This window comes from Ctenopharyngodon idella, chromosome 6, assembly GCF_019924925.1.
Source record: "Ctenopharyngodon idella isolate HZGC_01 chromosome 6, HZGC01, whole genome shotgun sequence".
NCBI lineage: Eukaryota > Metazoa > Chordata > Actinopteri > Cypriniformes > Xenocyprididae > Ctenopharyngodon > Ctenopharyngodon idella.
In genome coordinates, this window is record NC_067225.1 from 27,470,248 (window position 1) to 27,495,236 (window position 24,989).

The 24,989-nt window shown below is 35.8% G+C and overlaps 1 protein-coding gene across 2 annotated transcripts in view; it reads left to right on the top strand.

Annotated features, from left to right (window-relative positions):
* cntn4 (contactin 4) overlaps positions 1–24,989 on the top strand; it is a 160,074-nt gene that overhangs the window by 84,410 nt on the left and 50,675 nt on the right. For both annotated transcript variants that reach the window (XM_051896479.1, XM_051896478.1), the window contains exons 6-10: positions 8,784–8,987; positions 11,061–11,163; positions 11,253–11,437; positions 17,396–17,535; positions 22,898–23,027. In XM_051896479.1, coding sequence (XP_051752439.1) covers positions 8,784–8,987; positions 11,061–11,163; positions 11,253–11,437; positions 17,396–17,535; positions 22,898–23,027 — 762 coding nt within the window. The remainder of the gene's footprint in view (positions 1–8,783; positions 8,988–11,060; positions 11,164–11,252; positions 11,438–17,395; positions 17,536–22,897; positions 23,028–24,989) is intronic.

A 24,989-nucleotide genomic window follows, 5' to 3' on the forward strand; every position in this document is an offset into this window, starting at 1 on the left:
CTTTGCAATTTGTGTAAAAAACTGATAATCGTGTTCTCCAGCATGATTTGAGAACATTCCAAAGATCTTTCTGCTTATTTCTTGGTATCAGTTACATTTTGAATCCCATGTTTCCGAAATGTCCCTGACAGCTGCTCTGGAAAATGTATATTTGAAGTGCTCCATAATTTTTTTTGACACTAAATTGTTTTATTTTTTTATTGTTTTTTTTTTTACTTTTCACCATTTTTTTTTGTCATAACTTTAAAAAAAAAAAAAAAAAAAAAAAAAAAAAACATTTACATGTTGCTGTGTGGTTGCTAGGGTGTTCTGGGTGGTTGCTAGGTTCTTTCCTACTGTCCCAAGTTATAAGAGCCCACCTTTAAGCCTTTCTGATATTCTTGTTCCTAGATATTACTCAATTTCCTACTTCATTGAAAGTCTATGGGTTTTTTTGCAATAGTTGGCCAGGTGAAAAATAGGTGTGACTGCTTAGAAAACCAATAGCACCCAATTTATCTTGCTCATATTACTATCTGAAAGGATATTCTTGAAGTATTTTATTCATTTGTATAAACGACTGCAGATAAAATCTTGCATGAAGATTTACTGTTATGTCAGAAAGGCTCAAAACATTGCAACAACTTCAAGCCACCCTTGTCTCTCCTTTCTGTCAGTAAACAGTGTGTCCCTCTCCATTGGACACCAGTCACACATTATGATGTCCCCAAGGCTTCCTGCTAACAAACACCCGCCCCCTCACACACACATACACACACACTTCCTCACCCGTACACCAATCCTGTGGGAATAAATTCAGCCCTACAGGAATACACTGCCACTCATTCCCAACAACAAAACAACTGATTATGTGCTAGGCTAAGGCTTAGGAGACTTAGGAGCTGCTCTTAGCGCTGTCTGCCTTTCATTATGTCTATAAATGAAATTTCTTAAAGCACCATACAAAATCGCACTTTAGCGGTTTACTTCTATTACATTGAACCTTTATTATGGTATATCGAGTTTATTAATAAAAACAAGATTTTTGCTATTTGGTTGCTAGTGTGTTCTAAATTTTGGTTGCTAGGGTGTGCTATTTTGTTGCTAGGTGGTTGCTAGGGTGTTTTGATTGGTTGTTAGGTGGATACTTAATTTTAAAGTCTTAGTTAAAAGAACTCTAGAAAAAATCCCTAATCAGGGTCCAAAATGTACTTTTTCCCAGTGGTCAGTGAATTTTCTTATTTTATTTTATTTTATTTCATTTCATTTCATTTCATTTCATTTCATTTTTTCATTTTATTTAATTTTAATTTTTTAAATTTTAATTTTTTTTTAAAATTTTTCTTATGTGAAACACCACCTGTCACAAAATGTGAAGACACTGTGACTTTGTATGTCTTATTTTCATTTTAGTGGTTTAATGTGAGGATTATTCCATTTATTTGTCATCGCATTTTTTCTGGGAGAGAAACACCCTCTGATTATATTATTTTCACCCTTAGACAACATGTGAGATTTGCCAGATATTTTCATTAGTAGATGGTTTGTACATCTTTGAATTCAGTTTAAATCATGTATTATTTTAGTCACCAGTTACTCATCAGTTGGCTATTTATTTTGTTCTTTTTTTTCTAGTATAGTGAGGCTTCCTTTGCATATATCTTGTGTGTGAGACACAAGTGAGCAGTCAAGCCAAGGACAAAGTATTTGTGCTAATGGAGAGATAATAATAATAATAGAGCAGCTTTTGGCTTCTAGCTATTTTAGATTCACCACAAAGACTCAACAAGGTGTCATCTCTTTGTCTTTTGTCCTCTATTCCTTGTTTTCCCCATCCCATGTCCTTGCACGTCCATAAAGCACAGAGTACAAGAGGATTCTAGAGTTTGTATCCGATCAGAGCTGTCAGCTTTCTTCTGAGATGCATATTCCTTATCACTGGACACAGCATTATGGGTATGAGTAAATGTTTGTTTGCGCGAGTGACTTCAGGAGTGCCCCGAAATGTGCAGCGTAGACCCAAATCGAGCCTTCTGTGCCGCCGCAGTCAGGTCGGATCAGTCACGCACAAGCAGTTGAGCGGCTGCCACCTCCACCTCAGCCCCCGAGCCTCTCTGTATTCAGACGCCATCCGCATCATTCAGCCTTATTCTCCGTATTACTCAATAACTATGTTTAGTGTGGGAATCTAATGCAGCTGACCTCCATTTCCTAATGGAGATCGGCCCTTTCAGGTGTAGCGAACGCTGAAATCGCTTCTTTTCTGCACTCGCGCTAACAATGGGCATGATGGCATCTGCCCCGGAGTCCTGCGGGCTGTGAGAGCACAGACCATGTGCACTCTGTCTGGTCCCGTTAAGAGAAAAGAAGATGCGATATTCTCGAGGCCTTAAGCGAAGTGCTTCTCAGACTGCTGCTGTGTTTCCTGATTTCTCCTGCTCTTTCAGGTTCAGTCTTCTTGGCTCTTACTGTGCCTGTCAACACAAGGCCAGACGGTAAACGCTGCACTCAGAGACAGACTCGTGTAGTGGATATCTTCTCTCTAAGGAGGATATAAACGGAGATGGGAGGGTCAGTTTAAAAAATAATTAGCCTAGGTCACATTTTAATGTCATTATACATTAAGATTTCATTGTATTCCTGATTGTAATAAACATTTTTACAAAATATTTTGAAGAAATATCTTAAAGGGTTAGTTCACCCAAAAGTGAAAGTACTCACCCTCAAGGTGTTCCAAACCCATAAGACTTTCGTTAATTTTTTAACTTCCATATTGCCATTGACCTCTCTCCTGTGATTGCTATATAATAACAATGAAGTTGATGTATATGTGTATATAAACTTCATTGTGATTATTTATTGAATTTATATAGTGCTGTCAAATTGATTAATCGCGATTAATCGCATCTAACATAAAAGTTTGTTTACGCAATATGTGTACAGTATGTGTATATATTATTACATTTATATATATATTGTATATATGTCTGTGTGTGTGTGTCTGTGTGTGTATATGTAAATACACACATATATGTATAAATATGTGTGTGTGTGTATACAGACACAGATATATATATATAATATATATAAAAATGTAATAATATATATACACACACATAATATGTAAAAACAAACCTTTATGTTAGATGTGATTAATCGCAAGTAATTGATTTGACAGCACTATATATAATATACATATATGTATATATATATATATATATATATATTTACAAAACTGTTAGTTCCTGTCCTTGATTCTAATTGGTCAATAGCTGTGTTTTATTCATGATAAACACGGCTATGACCGCTTCACCCGACGGTTCTGTGTATCACTACACAACACCCTTAGCAACCACTCTTAGCAACATAAACTTTGTTCTCAATTGATATTGTTCATTGATGCTTAATGTATTATGTAGAAGAGTATTGTGAGAAAGAGATCGAGTGAGCGAGTTTATTACCTGCATTCAGATTTAGCATTTTCCTTCGGGTCAGTCCTATGTTCATAATAAAAAATCTGTTTAAATGTCTGATTTATCATCTTGTCCTTGTAACAGTTAAAGGGTTTTCCCATGACTGACAGCGCTAGTCAAAGCATTTGTCAGTTGCGTCTTGATCCGTGTTCACAACAATTCAGTCTTTTCAATGTAAAAGTCTTCGCTACTGACTGACACACTCATAAAGACAGTCTTTGCCGCCATCTGATGCCGTAATAATGTAACTTCTGTTGCTGTTCATGGTCAGGGACTATTTTTTCAGGCGGAAGGAATGCTTTAGTGAAAGTTTACTTCATGAAAGTTGCATTGATACATATTTTTGGCTTTAATATTTGTATTGTGTGGTAACCGTTTTATAACAATAAGGTACTCGAGGCTAGTGCTGTATCATCAATAAGTCACGGCTGAAGGGGTTGCAGGCACTCCGCTTTGTTTCATGCCTAACAACGCCCTTCAGCCGTGACTTATTCACAATACAGCACAGCCTCAAGTACCTTATTGCTTACATATATATATATATATATATATATATATATATATATATATTATAAACCTCATTGTTATTTTATATATATATATATATATATGACTTTTTACTTTTTTATGGAAGTCTTTTTTAATGTTTTTATTTTTTTAAATGTGTGTGTATATATATATATATAAACTTGATTGTAATCCTGCTAGTAATCATATTTTTTTCAATCGAGGTGGTGATTGCTTAAAAAGTCTTAATTTACAAAGTGACACTGAACTCTATCCTTTGATCAGTGTTGTTTTTATCATTTATTTATTTACAAAAATTATTAATTAATCAATTAACTTTGTTTATATATTTACCAAGCGGTAAGCTTGTGTGATCCCAGGCACAATGATTAAATATGCATACTGTTGTCACAACAAGTCTCACATGTATTATTAACAGGCAATGATCAGGCAGCTGTGATGCTATTAAAATTCATCAACAGTACTCGCATCGATAATGCGCGATTAAGAGGCAGATATGTGCATCTTTTCATAAAGCTTTATTTCCTGCTTGCGGCATGACAGAGCGTAAAAATAATGAATGGGTCTCTTTGATTGGAACTGAGACTGGTGTTTGCGGTGATAGATGGTTTATTTTGTCTGCAGATATGTCTTTTCTCTCTGTTTCTTTACCGGTGTAATAATGGTTTCTTACCACTAAAATGAAATATGATAGTGAGATTTTTTTTTTTTAAAAATACTTCCTACACCAGTGTTTTCCTTTGGGCATCTACACTTGGTGCAAATTGGAAAGAGAGGGATTGTTGTCAGATAGACTGTTTATACTATGAGCTAGCCTAAAGTCTAAAACATCTATTTTCTAATTGTGGTTCTAGTTACTGTCACACATCAGTAGTGCTTGTGTAAGCACATTAGATAATTTGTCATTGAGCCAGATTACACTGTCACCTTCATTATATCAAGTTAATGGCAAGAAAAAGTACAAAACAAATAGATTTTTTTTTTGTCATGGATATGTTGATAACTGCTTATAGTGATTTTTGCTAATTTATTTTAAGCAATGCTTGCTAAAATCTGAACAAACCCCTAACTGAGAATATTTTTTTGTGTTTAGTTCATTCTGCTCTGTGCTACAAAAGTGAATGATACCTCAAATCAAGTGGCTTATTGAGGAGATGTGTGCTATTATTTTTCTAAGTTACCAGACTAGGTAGCAACAAAAATGCAAATTTGTGAAAACGGCTACGTCATGCGCATGCATGTTCAGTCCATAGGCACGTAGTGTTTCTTTACAAAGTGACATCACCATCTACTGGCCTGGCATGCATAATACAGTGTTTTTAATTGTTTTCCACAGATCCATAAATAGGGATGAATAGGAATAGTTTTGACAATGTTGTTGTCTGTATGCGGAAAAACACAAAAGAAAAACATTTCAGTTTGTTGTGTATTGTGTAGTTTTGAACGCAAGTGTATATTAAAGTGTACCTTAAAAGTTAAACACCACCACACAATATTGCAAAAAATAATGTTTCCTAATGGGTTTCTCGCCTGTCCTGCCCCCTGCTGGCCATTTTTCGGCCAATCACGCAATGTCCCCCCAAACTCACACTAGCAATCTGCCGATGTCATTTAACGTATAATAAAAAGTACACGCATCAGCTTTAAATATGTATTTGTGCAGTAGATGTTAACCTTACATTGGAAAATCTGCAGTTTTGTACAGATCTGCCCTTAGAAAGCAAAATTTGTTTCCTTCATCTTTCTTAATACTCTCCACATGTCCGTACAATTTGCACAAATCTTATATGGTCTATTTTTTTCCCTTTTCGTTTTATGTTGACTTCTTTGCTGACTTTCTGCAACCCCAGCATTCTTGGTATAATGCAAACTGAGTTTTGTCAGCATCTGACAGTCCCCCCTAGGGACCCTTCAAAGTGAAGAGTCTTGGCTTCTTACACATAAAATTTCAGAGTGAACCTTGAACATTTCACATACTGTATGGAAGATTCTGTGTAGCATTTATAATGTTTTTTTTTTTTTTTTCTTAATCTTTTATTTTTGGGGGAAGTGCCCAGCTGAGAACCGAGTGCTTTATCAAGAAAGGTTTCATATCAGGGGAAAAATGTGAAAACTTTGTGCTTTAATGTTATATTTTATCTGCTTAGATTTTCTCATTTTGTTGCATTATGTACAAGTTTATTTCTTTGGACTTTGATACCTAAGCAAATCAAACCATATGAAGAAACATTTTTAAACACAAAATCTAAGGGTTTGAATAATTGATTTCAGAGGCAAAATAGAAATCCTTTGGGTTGTGTTGAGGTTGCAACAACAGCCTTTGAGCAACTGTATATGACCTTTCTTTGCTAACACAAAGCTTTGTTTTGTTTTTAAAAGCGGTGTTAACGCCTGCAGCAGTAGTGGTTTAGCATTTGAAGTTTTTACCTTCGAAATTAATAAAAAATTCAGCATTGTGAGGAATGATTGATTGAATGCATGGATGGCAGGATTTAAATCAGAAAGCAGATCCTGTTTTGCCATGTGCGATAGCACAAAATCACATTATGCTATTCAGCCTGTCGCGAGCCCCAGATGTCTGTGCATGCAGGTATTATATCCCTCGCAAGCGACTTATCAACCATTTTCAAAGCACAACGCTTGCATAAGAGAGATTTAAAAAAAAGAAGTATCAAAATTAACTTTGGTTGGTACCCTCATGTAAGCTAACACCTAGCTACAGCTAACTTTAGCGCTTTGTTTACATCTCATTAGCCATCCTGCAAATTTTCCTGTTAATTAATAGTTAAAAGTTTAGTGCCTGAACTTGACCATAGAATATTTCTTAAAGTCTTGCTTATTGAAATACTTCCTTATATTACAGTTGTATGCAGGAATGACCTGCATAATGTTAGCTTAGCACTCAGGGTTCACAGGTAGGAAAGCCAAGCCGCTCAAGCCCCTTCTGTGCGTGAGATAGCCGAAGCCCACAGCTATGGATCAGATCAAACTGTGATAAATGACCAGGGCTCAGGCAGGAATCCTCCAAGACTGTTTTGTTTAATTAGCTAACGAGTGAGTGGGTTTGATTGGGCTAAGCCGGGGAGATGCTATGTGCCTGTCGATTAAATGCGCTGCTGGGGAGCCAAGAGCCTTGGCCTGAGTAGAACATTACAACGTTCTGCAAATGGATTTATCATTGACGGCACGAATGGAATGCTCACATGCCAACATGTCCAATCTCAGAGTGGTTTGGTTGAATAAGATGTAGGTATGCTGCACAGAAATATGGAGGAGGCTGGTGACGGAAAGTGCACATTGTTTGTTAATGCTTCAGTGCATTGTTCCTCCACAGATGCAGTTAGATGCTTATTAGATTGACAACTGATTTCTTTATTGCTGTTTTGAGCGGCAATTTAAATTTTGACTTATTCAAAGCCATTATAAAAGTATTAATTTTAGGTTAGAGCCTTTCTCCAATTATAAACATGTACTATGCTAGCAATTTAAAAGAATTCAAAGTAAAAGTCAGAAGTTGAATTATTATCTCAAAGCGCTTCCTCTAAAAAAAGAAAATTTCTTTTGTCGTTTCGAGTCACACCTGAAAAATACAGAAAGACTGTTTCACCTTTCGCTATTCATGCCTCATACTTGTCGGCGTAACTTGGAGAATGACAGGGATTGTGGTAATTGAATCAGCAAAAGGCAAAACAATTGTAACTCCCAGAGGTCAGGTTTGAAACAGTTTTTCTGTGCTGGTAGAGGAATCGACCACTGACAGATGTGACATTAAGTGTATGCTGACATTTCATGGAGAGGAGCGGCCGACAAGAACGCTACATCTTCAAAGCTTGGTCAACAGCACTCATCTCAGAGTTGAGACTGATTTATTTATTTGTCTGTTTATTTGTCTGATATAGTGTGAAGTGATGTAGTGAAAACTGCATAACTGGAAATATGAAACAAAATAAAATATATTTTGCATTATTTTCATGACAATTAAGCACATTGTCCTCTCCAAATTAAAATTCTTTCAGAATTTTTTTGAATTAAATGTAATACTGTAGGCCTAGAATAAATACTAATGAGATTTATGCACTTTACAATTTGCAATTTTTCGTCACATTACTGTAATGAGAATTATATATTTCTTCAAATTATCATGGGCTACTGGAGATGGGAATTGTCATGAAAATAATGTCAGAGGTCTTAAAAATAGGCTTCATATTTTTGTGCGGGAGCAAGGACTTTTCATGACAGTTTTTGTGAGATTCTCCCAATTAAGATGATTGGACATTTTTGGACACTTCTATACCTCCATTGTGGTTTCCACGGTTTTACTTTAAGATTTTTATTGTTTTTGTTAAAAACTCTTTGCTCTTATAAAATTCTGTGTGATTAGCTCATTACATGTTGCCTGATTATCCATTAACTGACCAATGTTTAATAGCAAAGAGCGCTCTGGATTTTTGAACATTGGTTACATACGACCACTTTCCCACTTGACTAGAGGCCAACTAATCACAGGGCACTGGTTATCCTTTCTGTCATTAATTTTCACCCTCTAAGCCACACAACCCTCCTCAGGCTGATTAATTTTCACCCTAGCATGTAGCCCCAATGCTAATTTAGTAACTCTGGGGAGGCGCAAGATTCATGAGCAGAGCCCACATATGCCATTTAGGCTCTGCTGAGAGAGGAAATGTCACCGTGTACTCTAGTTATGTTTATGCAAATGTAGTTTCCGGGCAGTAGAGTGACCTCTTTCTTCTCATGTGTGATGTTGACAGTCTTTTCTCCATCTTTCCTTTTTTTCTCTAACAGCTTTGACGTTCTCCTGGATTTTTAATGAGTACCCGTCAGTCGTGAAGCAGGATTCTCGTCGATTTGTGTCCCAGGAGACAGGGAATCTATACATCGCTAAAGTTGAGCCTTCTGATGTGGGCAACTACACCTGTGTTGTGACTAATACTGTCACCAAGACACGCGTCCAAGGTCCACCCACTCCTCTGATACTGCGCACTGACGGTGAGGATGCCTGTCAATGTCTCAATATGTACAATCAATGCTATATGCGTTATGGAATTATGTAAATAAAAGAGATAAAAAGAGATGTAAAGTAAATTGCAAAGTATATTTTCAATACAAATGTTATACAAAGGTTAATAAGCTGTTTCTCTGCAAACTTTAAGATGCTGTGGCAGCATGTTTTGGTGCCTCTAGGCTGGCATTATCAAAGGCCCCTTAAACTGAAAGGTCATTTGTCTTAGGCAGATTTAATTGTTGCTTCCTTGTGGATTTACAATTTGATCACACTCTTGTACAAGGGTGATAAAAAGAAATTGTCAAATATCATAACAGACAAACAAATTCTTATTTATCTGATAACGTTTTTGTCCCCTAGGTTGATTTTAAAGGGAAAATTGTTCTTTTAATTCTTTAAAATTAAACAACCATTCTAGTTTTTACACAATTATCGGAAGTAGTTTTAATTGGCACCAAAACCGTATTTGAGAATTTTAAGAAATACATTTCTTTTTGCTTTTAAAATAGCAAAGTTAATTGACTGCTGACAGATTTGTTGCTTTAGGAAGTTTATATATACATGTAATAAATGTTTTCAGGTTTTAAAGTAGTCAAAAGTGCTCACAATCATGTTTATGCCGTTTTTATCAGAACAATAAAGCGCATTTAAATGCAATGCAGTAACATACAACTATAACATATGTATATATACACTATACCATTCAAAGGTTTGTTTGTATGTGTGTTTGTGGTTCAGGTAAACCCTACATTATGGGGACAAAATGTCCCCACCAAGATGGCAATATCCGAAATCCTTGTCCTTGTGCAGACATTCTTTGGTCTCCATGAGGAAAACAGCTTATAAATCAGCTTATAAATCATACTAAAGAATTACTTCACTTTAAAATTAAAATTACTCACCCTCAAGCCATCCTAGGTGTATATGACTTTCTTCTTTCTGATGAACACAATTGGAGTTATATTAATAAATATCCTGTCGCGTCCAAGATTTATAACGTGTCGTCAGTTACGCTTTTTTTGTAAGTTGAATACGGAAGGCGGTCTGGTGGAAGCTAGATATTTTACTTTATAACTTGTTAAATATGGATATTTTTCTTACACAAACACATCACTTCACTTCAGAAGGCCTTTATTAACCCCCCGGAGCCGTGTGGAGTATGTTTATGATGAATGGATGCACTTTCTTGAGCTTCATATTTGTTGGCCCCGTTCACTGCCATTAATTAGACGTGTCAGGATATTTATTAATATAACTTTGATTGTGCTCATCAGAAAGAAGTCAAATACACCTAGGATGGCTTGAGGGTGAATAAATCTTGGGGTCATTTTCATTTTAAAGTGAACTAATCCTTAAGTGATTTTTTTTTTTGAAAATCGAAAAATGCAAAAAGTTTTCTGTGAGGGTTGTGTTTGGGGGTAGGTTTAGGGTTAGGGTATAGAATATACAGTTTGTACAGTATAAAAATCATTATGTCTATGGAATGTCCACATAAAACATGGAAACCCAATGTGTGTTTGTGTGTGTTTTTAATTTTGAGGTCCCACTGGCAGAGATCCATGCCTTGTCTGAATTGTGGTGTAAAACATGTTGTCTAAAAACCTGATGTTTGTATCAGTAGTGTATGGCCAACATGAGCCACTCAATGGCTACTGTCACAGTGTGATCTCCAGGCACAATTTCAAACCCCATTGTACATGTCTCTCTACCTGGGATGCTACAGAAGGAGATGATTACCTCTCTTCAACCTTTCCCATTTGGCAGCGCTGACATAAACGGCCAGCGTTAGACATTACAGATAAGCATCTCTTTGAGTTCCTCTCAGACAGCTTAGTCGCTAGTCCGATAGCACACCTCACAAAAACACAGAAGGAGATATCAGGGCTCCCTACTATCCCAAAAGTCTTTCAGAAGGTACAAAATAAATCATGCAATAATAATGAAAGGAAAAAATAAAAGATTGGCTGCTTTTGAAATTGCAGTTGCAGATGGAGCAATTGATACTCTTGTTGGAAATAATTGTGCATTTGAGTGACATTGAGTGTTTCTTTTTGTAGGTGTTATGGGAGAATATGAGCCAAAGATTGAAGTGCAGTTTCCAGAGGTCGTTCAAGTGGCCAAAGGTTCAACCGTGCGTCTGGAGTGTTTTGCATTGGGGAAGTAAGTATTATAAGGATGTCCTCAATAGAAAGAGGATGTAATCAGTCCTTGAATTTCTTTTTGTGTTTGTGATGTCTCCCCCCACACAGTCCGGTACCGTCCATAAGCTGGCGTCGGGTGGACGGAGTCCCTTTCGCTCGTAAAGTGGATGTAAGGAAAACCAGCGGTGTGATGGAAATCCCTTACTTCCAGCAAGAGGATGCGGGCACGTACGAGTGTGTGGCAGAGAACACGAAAGGAAGAAACTCTGTGCAGGGAAAGCTGTCTTTCTTTGGTAAGTTGTCTTGAGATGCATGAATATTTGAACAGCTAAAGCCACATGTCACGTTCATTGAAGTGAAGGACATGATGCAGGACTCTGCCTTTCCAGCCTTCAGCCCTGACCAGCAGAAAATCAACTTATGGCCGGATGTTGTGCTTTAACAGTGCATCAAAATGATTAAAGCCTCCCGGTCGTGATGTCTCTAATATTTTTATCCAGATTAAAAAGATGAGAGGGTGACCTTGTGCCTGACCTTCTGTTTGTGTGTTTGTGCATGTATGTGTGTGTTCCTTTCTACCAGATGGCACTGTGATTGGGATCCAATTTGACTCCAGATCAAAGCAATTAAATTTACTATACTTAGATGAGGGTCACATATGCCAGGAAAACACTCAGCAGAGCAGCATCTGCATCAGGGATGACATCTGATTTTTTTTTTTTTTTATTTTTTTTTTTTTTATTTCATCTAGAAGTAGTTGTTGATTTTAATACATTTTGGAGTCTCTGCACCCAATTGAAGTTTGTCAGAAAATTAAAGGATTAGTTAGTAGTGCTTGCTTGTTTGCATTATGGTCATGAATGATACTTGAAATTGCGTGGCTTATTAAGGGAAAGGCAATATGATTTATCATTTTTACCTGTTGCAAGATAAAACAGAGATTTTAAGCCTTGCCAATTTAAACAAGAAGACGCTTAAGAGAACTCACGCTGTGTGAGAGGTTTTGTGTGCGCACACCCAAAGCGCACGCACGAAAAGACAGCGTGTGAATACTATATTGAGTTTGCTTTCATGTCTTCTTGTGCTTGAATGGACAAATTCATATACTGGCAAACATAGTAGGTCATGTCTTAAGTGAACTTAAACAGTCGAGAAAGACAAAGCATGTGTACTTTATTGAATCAGTGCATTATATCTTAAAGTGACTGCAACCTAATATTGCTACTGCTGTCGTTTTAATGTTAATCAAACAACAAAAGACAAAAAATTACTTGACTGCACTTGACTGAATAACTTTAACTTTAATAAGGAGCGATTAAATTTTTTTATCTAATTAATTACATGATGTGGCGATTAATTAATATAATTAATCACAAATTAATCGCACATCAAATTTGGCTGAGAAATTACCCCCAAAAGATAATTTGAAATTATTATTGTGTAAATCATCAAATAGACATTACAAAAAGTAGCTTCAGAAAGAAATATTTTATTTGATTCAGAATAAAATTTATTACACATGAACCTTTGGACCATGAAAATGAGTAAATGATGACTAAATTTTCATTTTTGGGTGAACTATACCTTTAATGTTTTTTTTTTTGTTTTTGTTTTTTTATGGAAATATGAAATTAATTTTTTTAATGAAATTGTACTATAAATAAGAAACTAAAACTGGCAGTAAATGCCTTATGATTAAGTCATTCATTCATTCATTCATTTATTCGTTCAAACAGCTGATTCATTCAGGAGTGAAGTATATTCTCTTTATTAATTGGTCCATTAGTCCATTTATTAATTGGTCCACCATATCTTGAATTTTAGGGCTCCATCATGCAGTGAGTTGTTGCCCTGCATCATATTCATCATCAATCAACTGTATGAAATGTCAAATGACCTATACGTAGATCTGGGGTGGGGCAAATGCGTTAAATGCATTAACAATTTTAACACGTGATTACCGAGATTGACACATGATTAGCGTAATCTAATTAACGTGTTAAAACGACAGCTCTTATGTGTGTGTATATATATATGTATATATATATATACAGTTTATGGCATTGAGTTTTGCACAGGCAATAAAAAATAAAATTATTCTAGACATTTATTGTGGTAATATATTTACCTGTCACTTCTATTTATTAGTTAAGGATTTCAATCTTCCAAACAGTGAAACAAAGAAAAAAAACTGAGATTAAAACATGGAAATCACATTTACATTCTATTAATTGAATGCACACCTTCGGCCTACATTTGTTTACCAGTGCAAATTGGCATGAGTTGTAAAATGAGACCCCAATGGGTAGGCCTGGGTTTCTAGCTAGTGTATTGTGACTCAGAGGCTTATGAAGTGAAGCATATTAAATATGGACTTTAAAATGAAGGGTTCATAACCTTTTCCCTTCACCGCCGTGTTGGCTCCGTGGCATTGTTCATACAAGACAGCTACCTATTAAGTAAGTACCTGTAGGCTAGAGAGCACTGGGATTTATCCTCCCCTTATGGGATCTTGCACTGGCTCTAATGCTGTACCCGCATGCCCAGTGGCCCATTTACAGGAATAGTCTGCACAAGGCTCGCTGAATGTTTTATTATCCCTGTTGTCTCATTGTTTATGTTCCAAACAATGTGGAATGTGGGGGGACAGGTTCCTAGAAAAGGGAAGTTCTCCTAATGGGCTTCCCAGATGCGCAACGTAGCAGTGATTTATAAATGTATTAATTAGATAAATAGCTTCTGCATATTGTAAAAGCTATTGTAATCCAGCCAGGGAGGCGATTCGTCCTTGGTGTGGTTGTGTTTCACTAATGCTCTCACTCCTCAGCTCTCGTGCACCATTCTGTTTTGGAGAGACTTGATATTTATGATAATTCACCTCGATTTTCGCTTCGCTTCCGCTATTCCTCAATCGTTTCCACCCCCGTCTCACCTCTTCTTCTGTCTATAAGTCAGCCACAGTATAAGTAGAAGGAGATAGACCTTTAGCGTCTGGTTAAACTGGATTACCTGTGAGTATTGAATAAGAAAGATGCAGTTTTTTGCATAGAAATATCTCACACTAAATCAGCATTGATTTTATCAACCAAATTATTGACGAACATGTTTGTTACTGAAGGGTTTTTAAATTTTGTCAGTGCTAACGAAGACAAAATAATAAAAATGTGATTTTTACATTATTTCAATGCAATAATTAAATTATTTAAGGTTTTGATGAAAACATAACACGACAAGTTATTAACAAATGTTTTTTAAGGAAGTTTTGACATTGTTTTTGTTAAAAATTGATACATGTTAAAATTAACATACACTACCATTCAAAAGTTGGAGTCAATCATTTTTTCTTTTTAAAGAAATTAATACTTTTTATTCAGCAAGGATAAGTTAAATTGATTAAAATTGACAGTAAAGACTGGCAAAATTATATATCAAATAAATGCGGTTCTTTTGAACTTTTTATTCTTCAAAGAATCCTAAAAAAAAATGTATCACGGTTTTCACAAAAATATTAAGCAGCATAACCATTTTCAACACGCACAACAAAAATAAATGTTTCTTGAGCACCAAATCAGCATATTTCTGAAGGATCATGTGACACTGAAGACTGGGGTAATGATGCTAAAAATTCAGCTTTGCCACCACAAGAATAAAATATATTAAAATAGAAAACTTTTATTTGAAATTGCAATAATATTCCACAATATTACTGTTTTTACTGTATTTTTCTTTTGATCAAATAAATGAGACTTCTTTCAGAAACTTTAAAAAACCATGACTAAAACGAAAAACTTTGTAAAAAATAAAAAATAATAATAAAAAAATGAACACTACAAGTTCAGGCTTTCAGTTTGATTAAAGCCAGGTAAAAAAAAAATAAAAAAAAAAACAGATTTGTCAATTCAAGTCAAATTCAAGTCAACTGGATTTGAATTACCTATATATCAAATATTAGCTAAGATGGCCACCATCGGCCATCTGCCAGTTATCATTTGATGCATTAAGCTATTCGCAATTATTTACAACACACCTCTAAACCACAGCAGGCATGTAAATAAACAGTGGCGGGTTGACACTTATCCTGTACACGGCTCTGGGATTCTTCTATGGCAGGATTAGCCTAAGGACAGACCTCTTGACTGCCACTTGGATCTCTCTCTCCCTTCCTCTCTATTTCTGTCTCTGTTCTCTTCCCCACTGTTTTTCCCTTTGCCAGCCAGGTGATAAAAATCTGTAATCTTATTTTGAAGTCCCATGGAATTAAGCCTACGAGACATTCGTCAGCAGAGCGGGGGAATGAGGCGATCAATAAGTGTATCTCATGTTTATCACTTCCACTGGCAGCAGCAAAGCAGGAGGAGACACTCAAAGCCTTTCATTCTTTCTGCTTACGTTGGCTTGATTAGAAATTGCCCACAAATGTTTTTGTTGCCTTCATTAGTCCTTTTCTTTGCTTGGCTCTGAGGATTGCGTACCTCTAACAGGAACACATAGAAAAAGGCATTATTTAAGAATGATTTTGTGTGTACTAGTGGCCTTTTCAATATTAATTATTAAGGGGTCATGTCATAAATGTTAGCATTTTTCCCCCCACATATTATGTAAGTAAAGTTTTTTTATGCATCAAAACAGTCATTTAGTTTTACTTCAACATTTTTCACCCCATATCTAATCCTTAGAAATAAATAGATTTTTCGTAATATGAACACTTTAAAGAGACACAGTTAATGGTTGAATGTGACATTTGGTAGGTAGGGTTGGAGGTCATGTACGTTTCTTACATCAAGAGTTTCGCTATACAAAGAAAAGCCGAAAGTATGTTCTTCCATAGAGTACATTATGATTGCTAGGGACATTGAAAACATCTATCATAATCACAGTATGCCACTGAATAAGCATTCAGTTGGTATTAAGGATGCTGAGAGCTCATTTTGACCTCTCTACCTCTCATTCCTCTCAAGTTTGACTTGTGGGCGTGAAATGTTGAGAGTGATTGTGTGCCCTATGGGCAAGGCTAAGTCAGGCCCTGACTGCTTACTCTCATTTAAACAGTGGGGTTTAAAAGTCAATACTCTCCCAGTGAGTGTGAGATAGACTGAGTGGCAGTGACTAAGGGATCTAAGCAGCACTACGGTTTTCAGTAGCAAATGGTTGACAGTTTGCGAGTGAAATATGACTGGTTTGCAGCAGCAGGAATATAATTAAGTGTACAGTTTACCCAAAAAAATAAAGTTCTCTCATCATTTTGCTATTATTTTATTCTACACATGTTTGACTTTCTTTTTTCTTTCATATACAGAAGGATTTCGAAGAATTGTTGTCACTCTTTTCAATGCAAATAGTGCCTAAGAGACTGGGGCTTTTCAATCTTCTAAAAGGATACAAAAGCACAATAAAAGCAATATTGTAACCAAATATTTACAATTGGGGGGACCAAATGTTAAAGTTAAAGATAAAAAGTGGAAAACCCTTCATAAAAAGTAAAAAGAAAAAAAGTTGCTTAAGCACTGTATTCCAAATCTTCTAGAGTCATACAATAATAGCAATAAAGAGACTGAAATATAAGCTGTTCACCAATAATCATCCTGTCGAGTAACTTGTTAACCGCTGTGGAATTTTGGAAGTTTTGAACTCAAGAACCACATCAGGCTGGTTCATAAATTAATCATTTAGAACGGTTTTGTGAACAAATGATTCATTGAAAAGATTTGACTCAAAAGAATGATTCATTCGTGAATCGGACATCACTACTTCCCATTTCTAAAATTTACCCTTTACACTTAGTTCAGCGACCATGTGTTTACATTGTTTGTTTGTTTGTTCTACCTTTTAGCTTCCTTTTAAGGAAAATGCCCATAAATGACTCCCTAAATGTGCTCTTTGTCAATTATTTACTAGGTTTGAGTTACATGCATTTAAAAGATAAAGATCAATACAGCTTGTTTATAATTAAGCCATAATTTACCCTAACAGTATTGGTTGAGGTAGTTTATGGTATTAGCTTTTAGACAATACTAATATATTAGATGAGATTTCCTTTATATACCCATCTAAGTGGAAGTGTGAATCATTTGGGCCAGACTGCTTCTACTGTCACTGCTGTTGTTTTCTTATGTGGCATTATTGTGATTACATCACACCATTTCCCGTAGGTCATGGCTCTAAGAATGTCTGCTTTGAAGGACACGTAACAGGTAATAATGAAGGTTAAAGTAATTCTATGTAGTCATTACCTCTGCTGTTGGTTGTTTCAGCCTCCCCCCAGTTAATTGAGAAGCCCCAGGATGTGCAGAAGGCCATAGATGACTCTCTGGTGTGGGAATGCAAGGCCACAGGGAAACCCAAACCCTCTTACAGGTGGATGAAGAATGGAGAGAACCTGGAGCCCACTGAGGTCAGTTCACCTCTGAGGTTTGAGGACGGTCACCAAACTTCTGACAATGATTAATAATAGAAATTGCATGAATGATTTCAGTTTACCCAAAAGTGAAAATTTGTTCATCATTTGCTCACCCTCATGACTTACTTTCTTCTGTGGAACACAAAAGAAGATATTTTGAAAAGGTACACTGAAAGTCAGCTGTGTTTACTGTTGTTTTGGTCCCCACTTCTATTGTATGGCTAAAAACAGCTGGAACATTGTTCAAATTATCTTCTTTTTTCTTCTACATGAGAAAGAAAATCATACAGGTTTAGAATGGCATGAGTAAAGGGTGACAGAATTTTCATTTGTTAGTGATCTATCCTTTTAATGTTATATTTGAAAATATAGCTTTAGTACAAAGAATTTACAGATCATATCAAGTGTATCGAACAAAATTCAAAGAAAGTTGAGAAACTTATTGTCTTGTTTTTAGGTTATATCAGCGATTTGGTAACAGTCATCACAGTAGACCTGCCAGCCATCTTTATTAACCTTGTGAGACTGATGCTTTAGAGTGTATTCCTTAATGTCTTCGCTATAACCATCTAAATCAAAGTGAATCCAATGGAGTGTCTGATATGTCATTTTGCGGACCTTCAATATAGGCCACTCCAGAATTATCAAACCAATAGGAAAAGACAAAATTGAGAACATAAAAGCTTCCAAATATCACCACTTGTTCTGACAATGAGAGGGAATAGCTCCCCAAAAATGTAATAAACTCAAGGTGGCAATAGCTAGAAGAAAGCACTACCAATACTCCCTAACAACACATTTTAAAGATTGAACCAACACATTTTCATTTCATACCTCTTCCTTTTTTGTGAATTTGTCAAAGTTATTTTTTAGATGCTTGAAGGTGATGTGAAATGACTTTTTCAACCCATTTTACTTCCTTTATGTGACTTTTCAGAATGTTTAATGTGAAAAAAATGTAGGAGCTTGATTTTTATCCATTGGGAATTTATTGGATCATGAAAAAATGTGCACTTCAGGACTTTGCAGTTGAGTTTACTGAAACACTGCCAGTATCTGTTGGTTGAAACTTCAGCAGCCTTAGTGAGATCCATTTGAGGTGGAGAAAGTTATGACATATTTGATAAAAGACAACCATTTTTTTCTTTGGAATAACATGCTCTGATAAATTATGCACAATAAGACCAGTAAAGTGCATTAAGTAAGTAAATAGGACAGTTTTGATTTCATGTCAACTTTAAATAAGGTGCAGAGATAAGCATGCTAACTAAGGCTCTTCTAATCATCATTACTGCTCATAAACATCCTTACTGGTTTGCAACCTACAAACATCACCAAACAACACAAGCTCAGCATATGAAGACATTTAAAAAGTCTTTAAATAAAGTAAAATACATTTAATGAACATTAAGGCTTGACATTCATAATGCAAGATGCAACAATCTCCCATTAAATCTCTGAGCTAAAAGAGCTGATTTTAAGCCCGTTTTCTTGCAGGCCATTAGGAGAAGCCCTATAAAACTTTATTGTGCACTAGACAAGCTCTTATTGTTTTGTCTTTCTCTGAAATCCATTTAAACTATAGTGAAAGAGGTGATAAACATTTATATGTCTCGACACTCTATGTAATACACAACGTGTCTCCACTGAGAGCGTTTCACCCTCAAATTCTCAGCGCATGAAGTTATTTTTAGAGACTAGTAGCTCTTTGGCACAACTATGGTGTGGTGAATAAACAAATCAGTAAACTTCATGTAAATTAGCCTCTCTATGCGATGTGGGTGCAAACAAAACAAAAGATATTGATCCATTTAGAGACACAGGCTGTTTATGTGCTCAGAGCCATGGTCACTTGTCTTTCTTCATCTGTCACTCATTCTTTTTCATCTTTCACGCCACCAGATTAGAATATCTATCAGCGCTGCATAATTAGCAGTCTGTCCATTTCTTTGTTTTGCACTTTATTAGAGAACGGTTCCAGCAGAACACTCTGCAATCAAAAAAGCTCAAATAAAGTTCATTTACATGCGTTAGACCTCAGGAAAGGATTTTTAATGTAGATTTTGCTGGTTGGGATTAACATTTGTTGAATGAATTTGTATTTGAAAACCAAATTTGCATAATGATCAATGCTTTACAGGTGTGTTTGTGTGCCAAGGCAATTGCCAAAAGGTGCACTTGAATTTAAAATGCAATAAAATCTTTTTATTTTCATTTATGGTTTTAAAAATGATTTGAAAGACCTTGTGCCTTCCTGGAAGCACATCTCTTTGAGAACTGAATAAATACCACCCAGTTTGTAATATGACAGACTAATGTCCCAAGGGCACAACAATCTCTTGATTGAATCATGGCCCTAGCTTACATTTTGATTCCGAAATGTTGATTTTCAATGTATCCCGGTTAAATGAATTAATCAGTGCAGAATTATTACAATCTCCAAATGTCACCGTCGACATCAGAGCTTTAATCAATTGTATAACTAAAGGTCATTGATGTAGCAAAAGCAAGGGTTGTTGACTTATACCGTTTGTTATTTTCATTGTGCTTAATCAATTGGGACCTTTCATGTTCTTTCTGCCTTATTGGAACGCAGCATTGCTAAGGTGACCAGCTGAAAACCTCTTCTTTGTAAATCACTGTGACGCTCTAGTCACTAAGAGAAAGGAATGTGATGTGAGGCACATAGCGTATCTTGGCTAATCTAGTAATAAACGTGTCAATGATCTTGTTCACCCGTATCATTGCGCTTTTTTGATACCAGCTCGTACTGCTTACACAGAACCTAGCTTATATTTGTAGTAGTTTAATTTAAAATGCACCACATAACCTAAAACAGAGTGTTTACAACAGCTATGAACATGTAATGAGGCCTAACATGCATGGCATTTTGAACAAAAGGAGACATTATCATCTTTTAGAAGGCGTAGATTTAAATCAAGACTTAGGAAATTAAAAAACGTCACGCACTTCACACGCACTTCATATCAGGATGAGAATTTGCCGCAACTGTAGTCATGCATTGCGGTTTATGTCCTGACCCTACGGATTTTGAGCAGTGACATTGCCAATCACTGCATTTCAGCGCAGATGTGCAGATGGTTCCCTCCCTCAGGTCCCGCCACATGCAAAACTGCTGATTTAAGAGGAACGTCACGGTTAATTAGTGCAGTAGTAAAGTGAAGCATCGCCTCACTCCGAACTGCTATATGCCACCATGTGATTTTCTGTGAAGTCTTATTTGTCCCATCTTGTGCATTTGTCCCTTCCTCCTTATCTCCATTTCAGACTACACCAGCACAAATCTCATTCAAGTGCAGATAATCCGAAGGACTGACTGCTGTTATAGTGGTGACTACAATAAACACTTTAGTAACATTAAAGGAAATTGAAAAATTAATTCTTCAAAAATGAGTTTACTCGAAGATTCAAATTCTGTCATTATTAACTCTGAATGCCATTCCAACCATAAATGGCAGAAATAGTAAGAGTGCTATTCCGAATTAGTAGCTTACATCTGGTGAGAATATTTTAGTGACTCTTTCAGGAGGTTACATTAAAAGTGAGACATTTTTTAATACTGGTTTTGAAGATTTACAAATACATCCAGGGGGTACATTATGATAAACAGAAAAAAATTAAATCCAAAAATATAAATTTAAAGAAAAAAGTTAAAACATTACAATGTTTATAAATTTTAACACATTTTAACTTAGTATTTGTTTTAGGTATTGTTTAGGTATAACTTTTGTCTTCAAAATTTAAAATAAATTGGCTTATTTATGTATACAGGACATTAAATCATTAGTTCAACCGATTAGTTAAAAAAATTGAATTATTCAGGAACGAAATGCTTGACTGCCCTTATGAATGAGTGGATCTTTTCATTCAAAAATACTAAATCATTCAGGATGATTGCGTCATGATCACCAGCTGGTGTGCCCTGGATGTCCACCAGAGGGCTCTCCCCTCTTATTCATTGTTATTCTGTCCTGGACTACAATTCCCATTACCCATTGCCTGGACTCATTATGATATATTCACTTCCACCTGTGTGTGATTTACTCATTTGTGTTTGCCTTTATAAGCCCTGTGTTTTCTGTCGGTCTTTGCAAAGTCTTGTATGTGTCACTACTGCATTTCTGGTCTTGGTTTTTATCTTCTGCTTGCCTCCCTGAATTTCCCTGTTTTCCTTTGTCTTGGACTTTGTTTTATGTTTGGACTATTTGCCTGTGGTTTTGACCTTATGCCTGTTTTTGGACTTCAATTGTGGCTTACCCTTTCAATAAATACTGCGTTTGGATCTTCGACCTAAAGTCTCAGAGCAGTACATGACAGACTGCCTTTATGAATAAATCATTAAGTCTTTTACTCAACCGATTCATTCAAAAACACAGACTCATTTAGGAATGATACAACTGTGTTGCTTGGAGATGCCCAACAGTGGATTTATCTTCGGCTTCACTTGTAGTTATTTTCATTGGCATCGCAAAAACAGACAAATTAATTGGCAATATTGTATGCAACATGTAAGTTACTAAATATTCTTGTTTATTGAATTATTGGTCTGAATGTCAGTGTGGCTGTGATACGAAGAATACATTTAAAGGGCAAAATGTGAAATATGAAAGGACAGAATACCACAGCAGTGAGTGTTCTGCCACTTTTCATGCCAATTTTTAATATGAACCTGTCTTTTTATGAGGCTTTAAAATATTGTTTATGCCTGTTGGAAGGGAGCATGAGGTGGAAACTAAATGCTCTCCAAGGTGATATATATATATATATATATATATATATATATATATATATATATATATATATATAGAATATATAGACACACACTTTTGATTGCAGTGTCCTGGGATGTAAGATGTCCTGGGATGTAAGATGTCTTGGGAGTATTGAAACCTGGTTTACCCATTTTATGTTGTTTTTTTAATATACTATATTCATCAAACAAGTTTAGTTAACATCAGAGGACATGCAAACTTCATTCCATCACATGCTCAAAATGGTATAAAGCTGTCAGCGTTAAAATATTATCCCAGCTTGTTTATAATGGCAAACATCATCCAGCCTCCCAACAACTTGTCCACGGAATACAGAGGCTCCAGCTCTGGTTAAGAAGTAAACAAGCCGGGGCTTTATTTCCATCTCATAAACATACAGATTTATTACCATCGTTTTTGAGCAGCCTCCCTACGCAGTGTCTCCCATTAGTAATGAACACTCAGATTTATGATCGTTTCCATCAACCTCCAGACATAATTTACCTTCCCAGACACGTTGTGCTTTTATGCAGATTAGCAGTCTCAGTAAAAGACTCTTAACGGAGATATCCTGTTTTCCACAGGAGAGGGTGCAGGTCATTAATGGCGCCCTGTCCATCACTCGCCTGGAGCTCTCCGATGTTGGAATGTACCAGTGCGTTGCTGGAAATAAGTATGGAGAAGTGTACTCCAATGCTGAACTCGGAGTTATTAGTAAGTGAAACCTGGTTAATCACATTTAACTGAAATATTGGTGTTGGTTTGTAAATTTATAAAGTTGTAATGACTGCATTAATGAAGCTTACACTCTATCTCAACTGTATGCTCTTGATAATGGCCACTTATGAGTCATAATGTAATTAGATGTTTAATATTGTTCATTGCATGTGCAAGTAGGCATTTCATTCTTATTCTATCAAGGAGATTGTTGTTGTTTAAAAGTTAATTTATGCCTCACTAGTAGCACACAACAGAAATAATGTTTGGCTCAAACAGGCTTCCCAAACCCTCCCCTATCTACCATTGATTGGATAAACTGATAGCCCTGCCCAACACTCAGCATTTTCTTTTTGAATGAATCAGAAACATACAGCTAAACCAGTGTAGTCCGATTCCTGAACGAACGACTCATATGAGCATGTTCTTTTTAAGTGAATCAAAAACATACAGCTTAAATAGTGTAGTCCAATTCCTGAACGAATGACTCGGTAACACCTTAGTTTAGGGTCCAATTCTCACTATTAACTTATTAGCATGTATATTACTAGGATATTGGCTGTTTATTAGTACTCATAAAGCACATATTCTACATCCCTTAATCCTTCCATATACCTAAACTTAACAACTACCTTACTAACTATTAATAAGCAGTAATTAGGGGTTTATTGAGAAAAAAGTTGTAGTTAATAGTTAGTTAATAGTGAGAATTGGACCCTAAACTGAAGTGTGACCAATGACTCATATGAACATGTTCTTTTTAAGTGAATCAAAAACATACAGCACAAACAGTGTCTGATTTCAGAATAAAAATTATATTAATTTTTTGTGTGTGTGTGAATCAGACACATGCTGACTGTTCATATAGTGTCATTAAAGATACAGTACAAGTTATACATTGTGTTAGTTGTTTTTTTTGTTTAGTAATGTTGTCTACTATATAGTTAATACCTTATTGGGGTGCATGTATGCTGCATATCTTTTCAAAGCATTAATATTTTTAATATTGAAATTAATTGTATGGCAATGTAATTGCATTTTTTGTTTCCAAATATACTGTATATTCCTTAAAAGTCCTAAAGGAATGGTTAATTCTAAACCAGCTCATGCAATTGTTTGAGCCAGAAGCTGATACAGTATGTTGGGAGACTCAAACACACAGCAATGTTTTGAAAGCGCTGTAGTGTTTACATTTATTCAGGGAAGTCAACCTACAAATGACTTAATACAAATGGTTACTGCATATTAAACTGACATTGCGATTGTCACGGGCAGTAACATGCACTAAACTCCAGAGCTGTGTTTACTTGCCGTCTACAGCAACATTCTATTCACCCACAGCTTTCTTTGTTTATTGTTTTGCCATAAAAATTCAGCCGCCAAAGTGGCCAAGAAACTGAACTCACAGGAGAATAATTTTCAATCCCTTGTGCAGATAAAATAATTGCAGTGCCTTTTAAAAGACAGAGAGTGAAGATTGTAGAGCCGGAGAAATTATCATAATAAAAACTCATTTGAGTGGGGAACTTGGAAAAAAAGAGTAAAGGACGTGACATTTTCCCTTTGTTTTTCTTAGCAGAGAAAAGGAGCGTGTGATAATTAAAGTGCGCCACATACGCCAAGCCTCTGTTCTGCCATCTCTGTTTCTACATCATACGTACCCACGTACACATGTCTTCCTTTGAAGTACAATGATTAGAGAGGATGTGCTCTAAATAGTCCTTAATCCTCATGTCTGCTTACCTGTAATTATGGTTAATTATGAAGGGAATAATTGGCCTGATGCATGATGGACTTTAGTTGTTAAATATTATTGTTCTTAAATATTTCAGTGGTTCTTTATGTGTCATTTATTTATTGGTACAATAAGATACAGGATGCTAAATAATGGGGATAAGAGGGGGGAATGGAAATGTCAAAGCCAGATTCAAACTTGTGACTGCATCCACAAAGCAAACC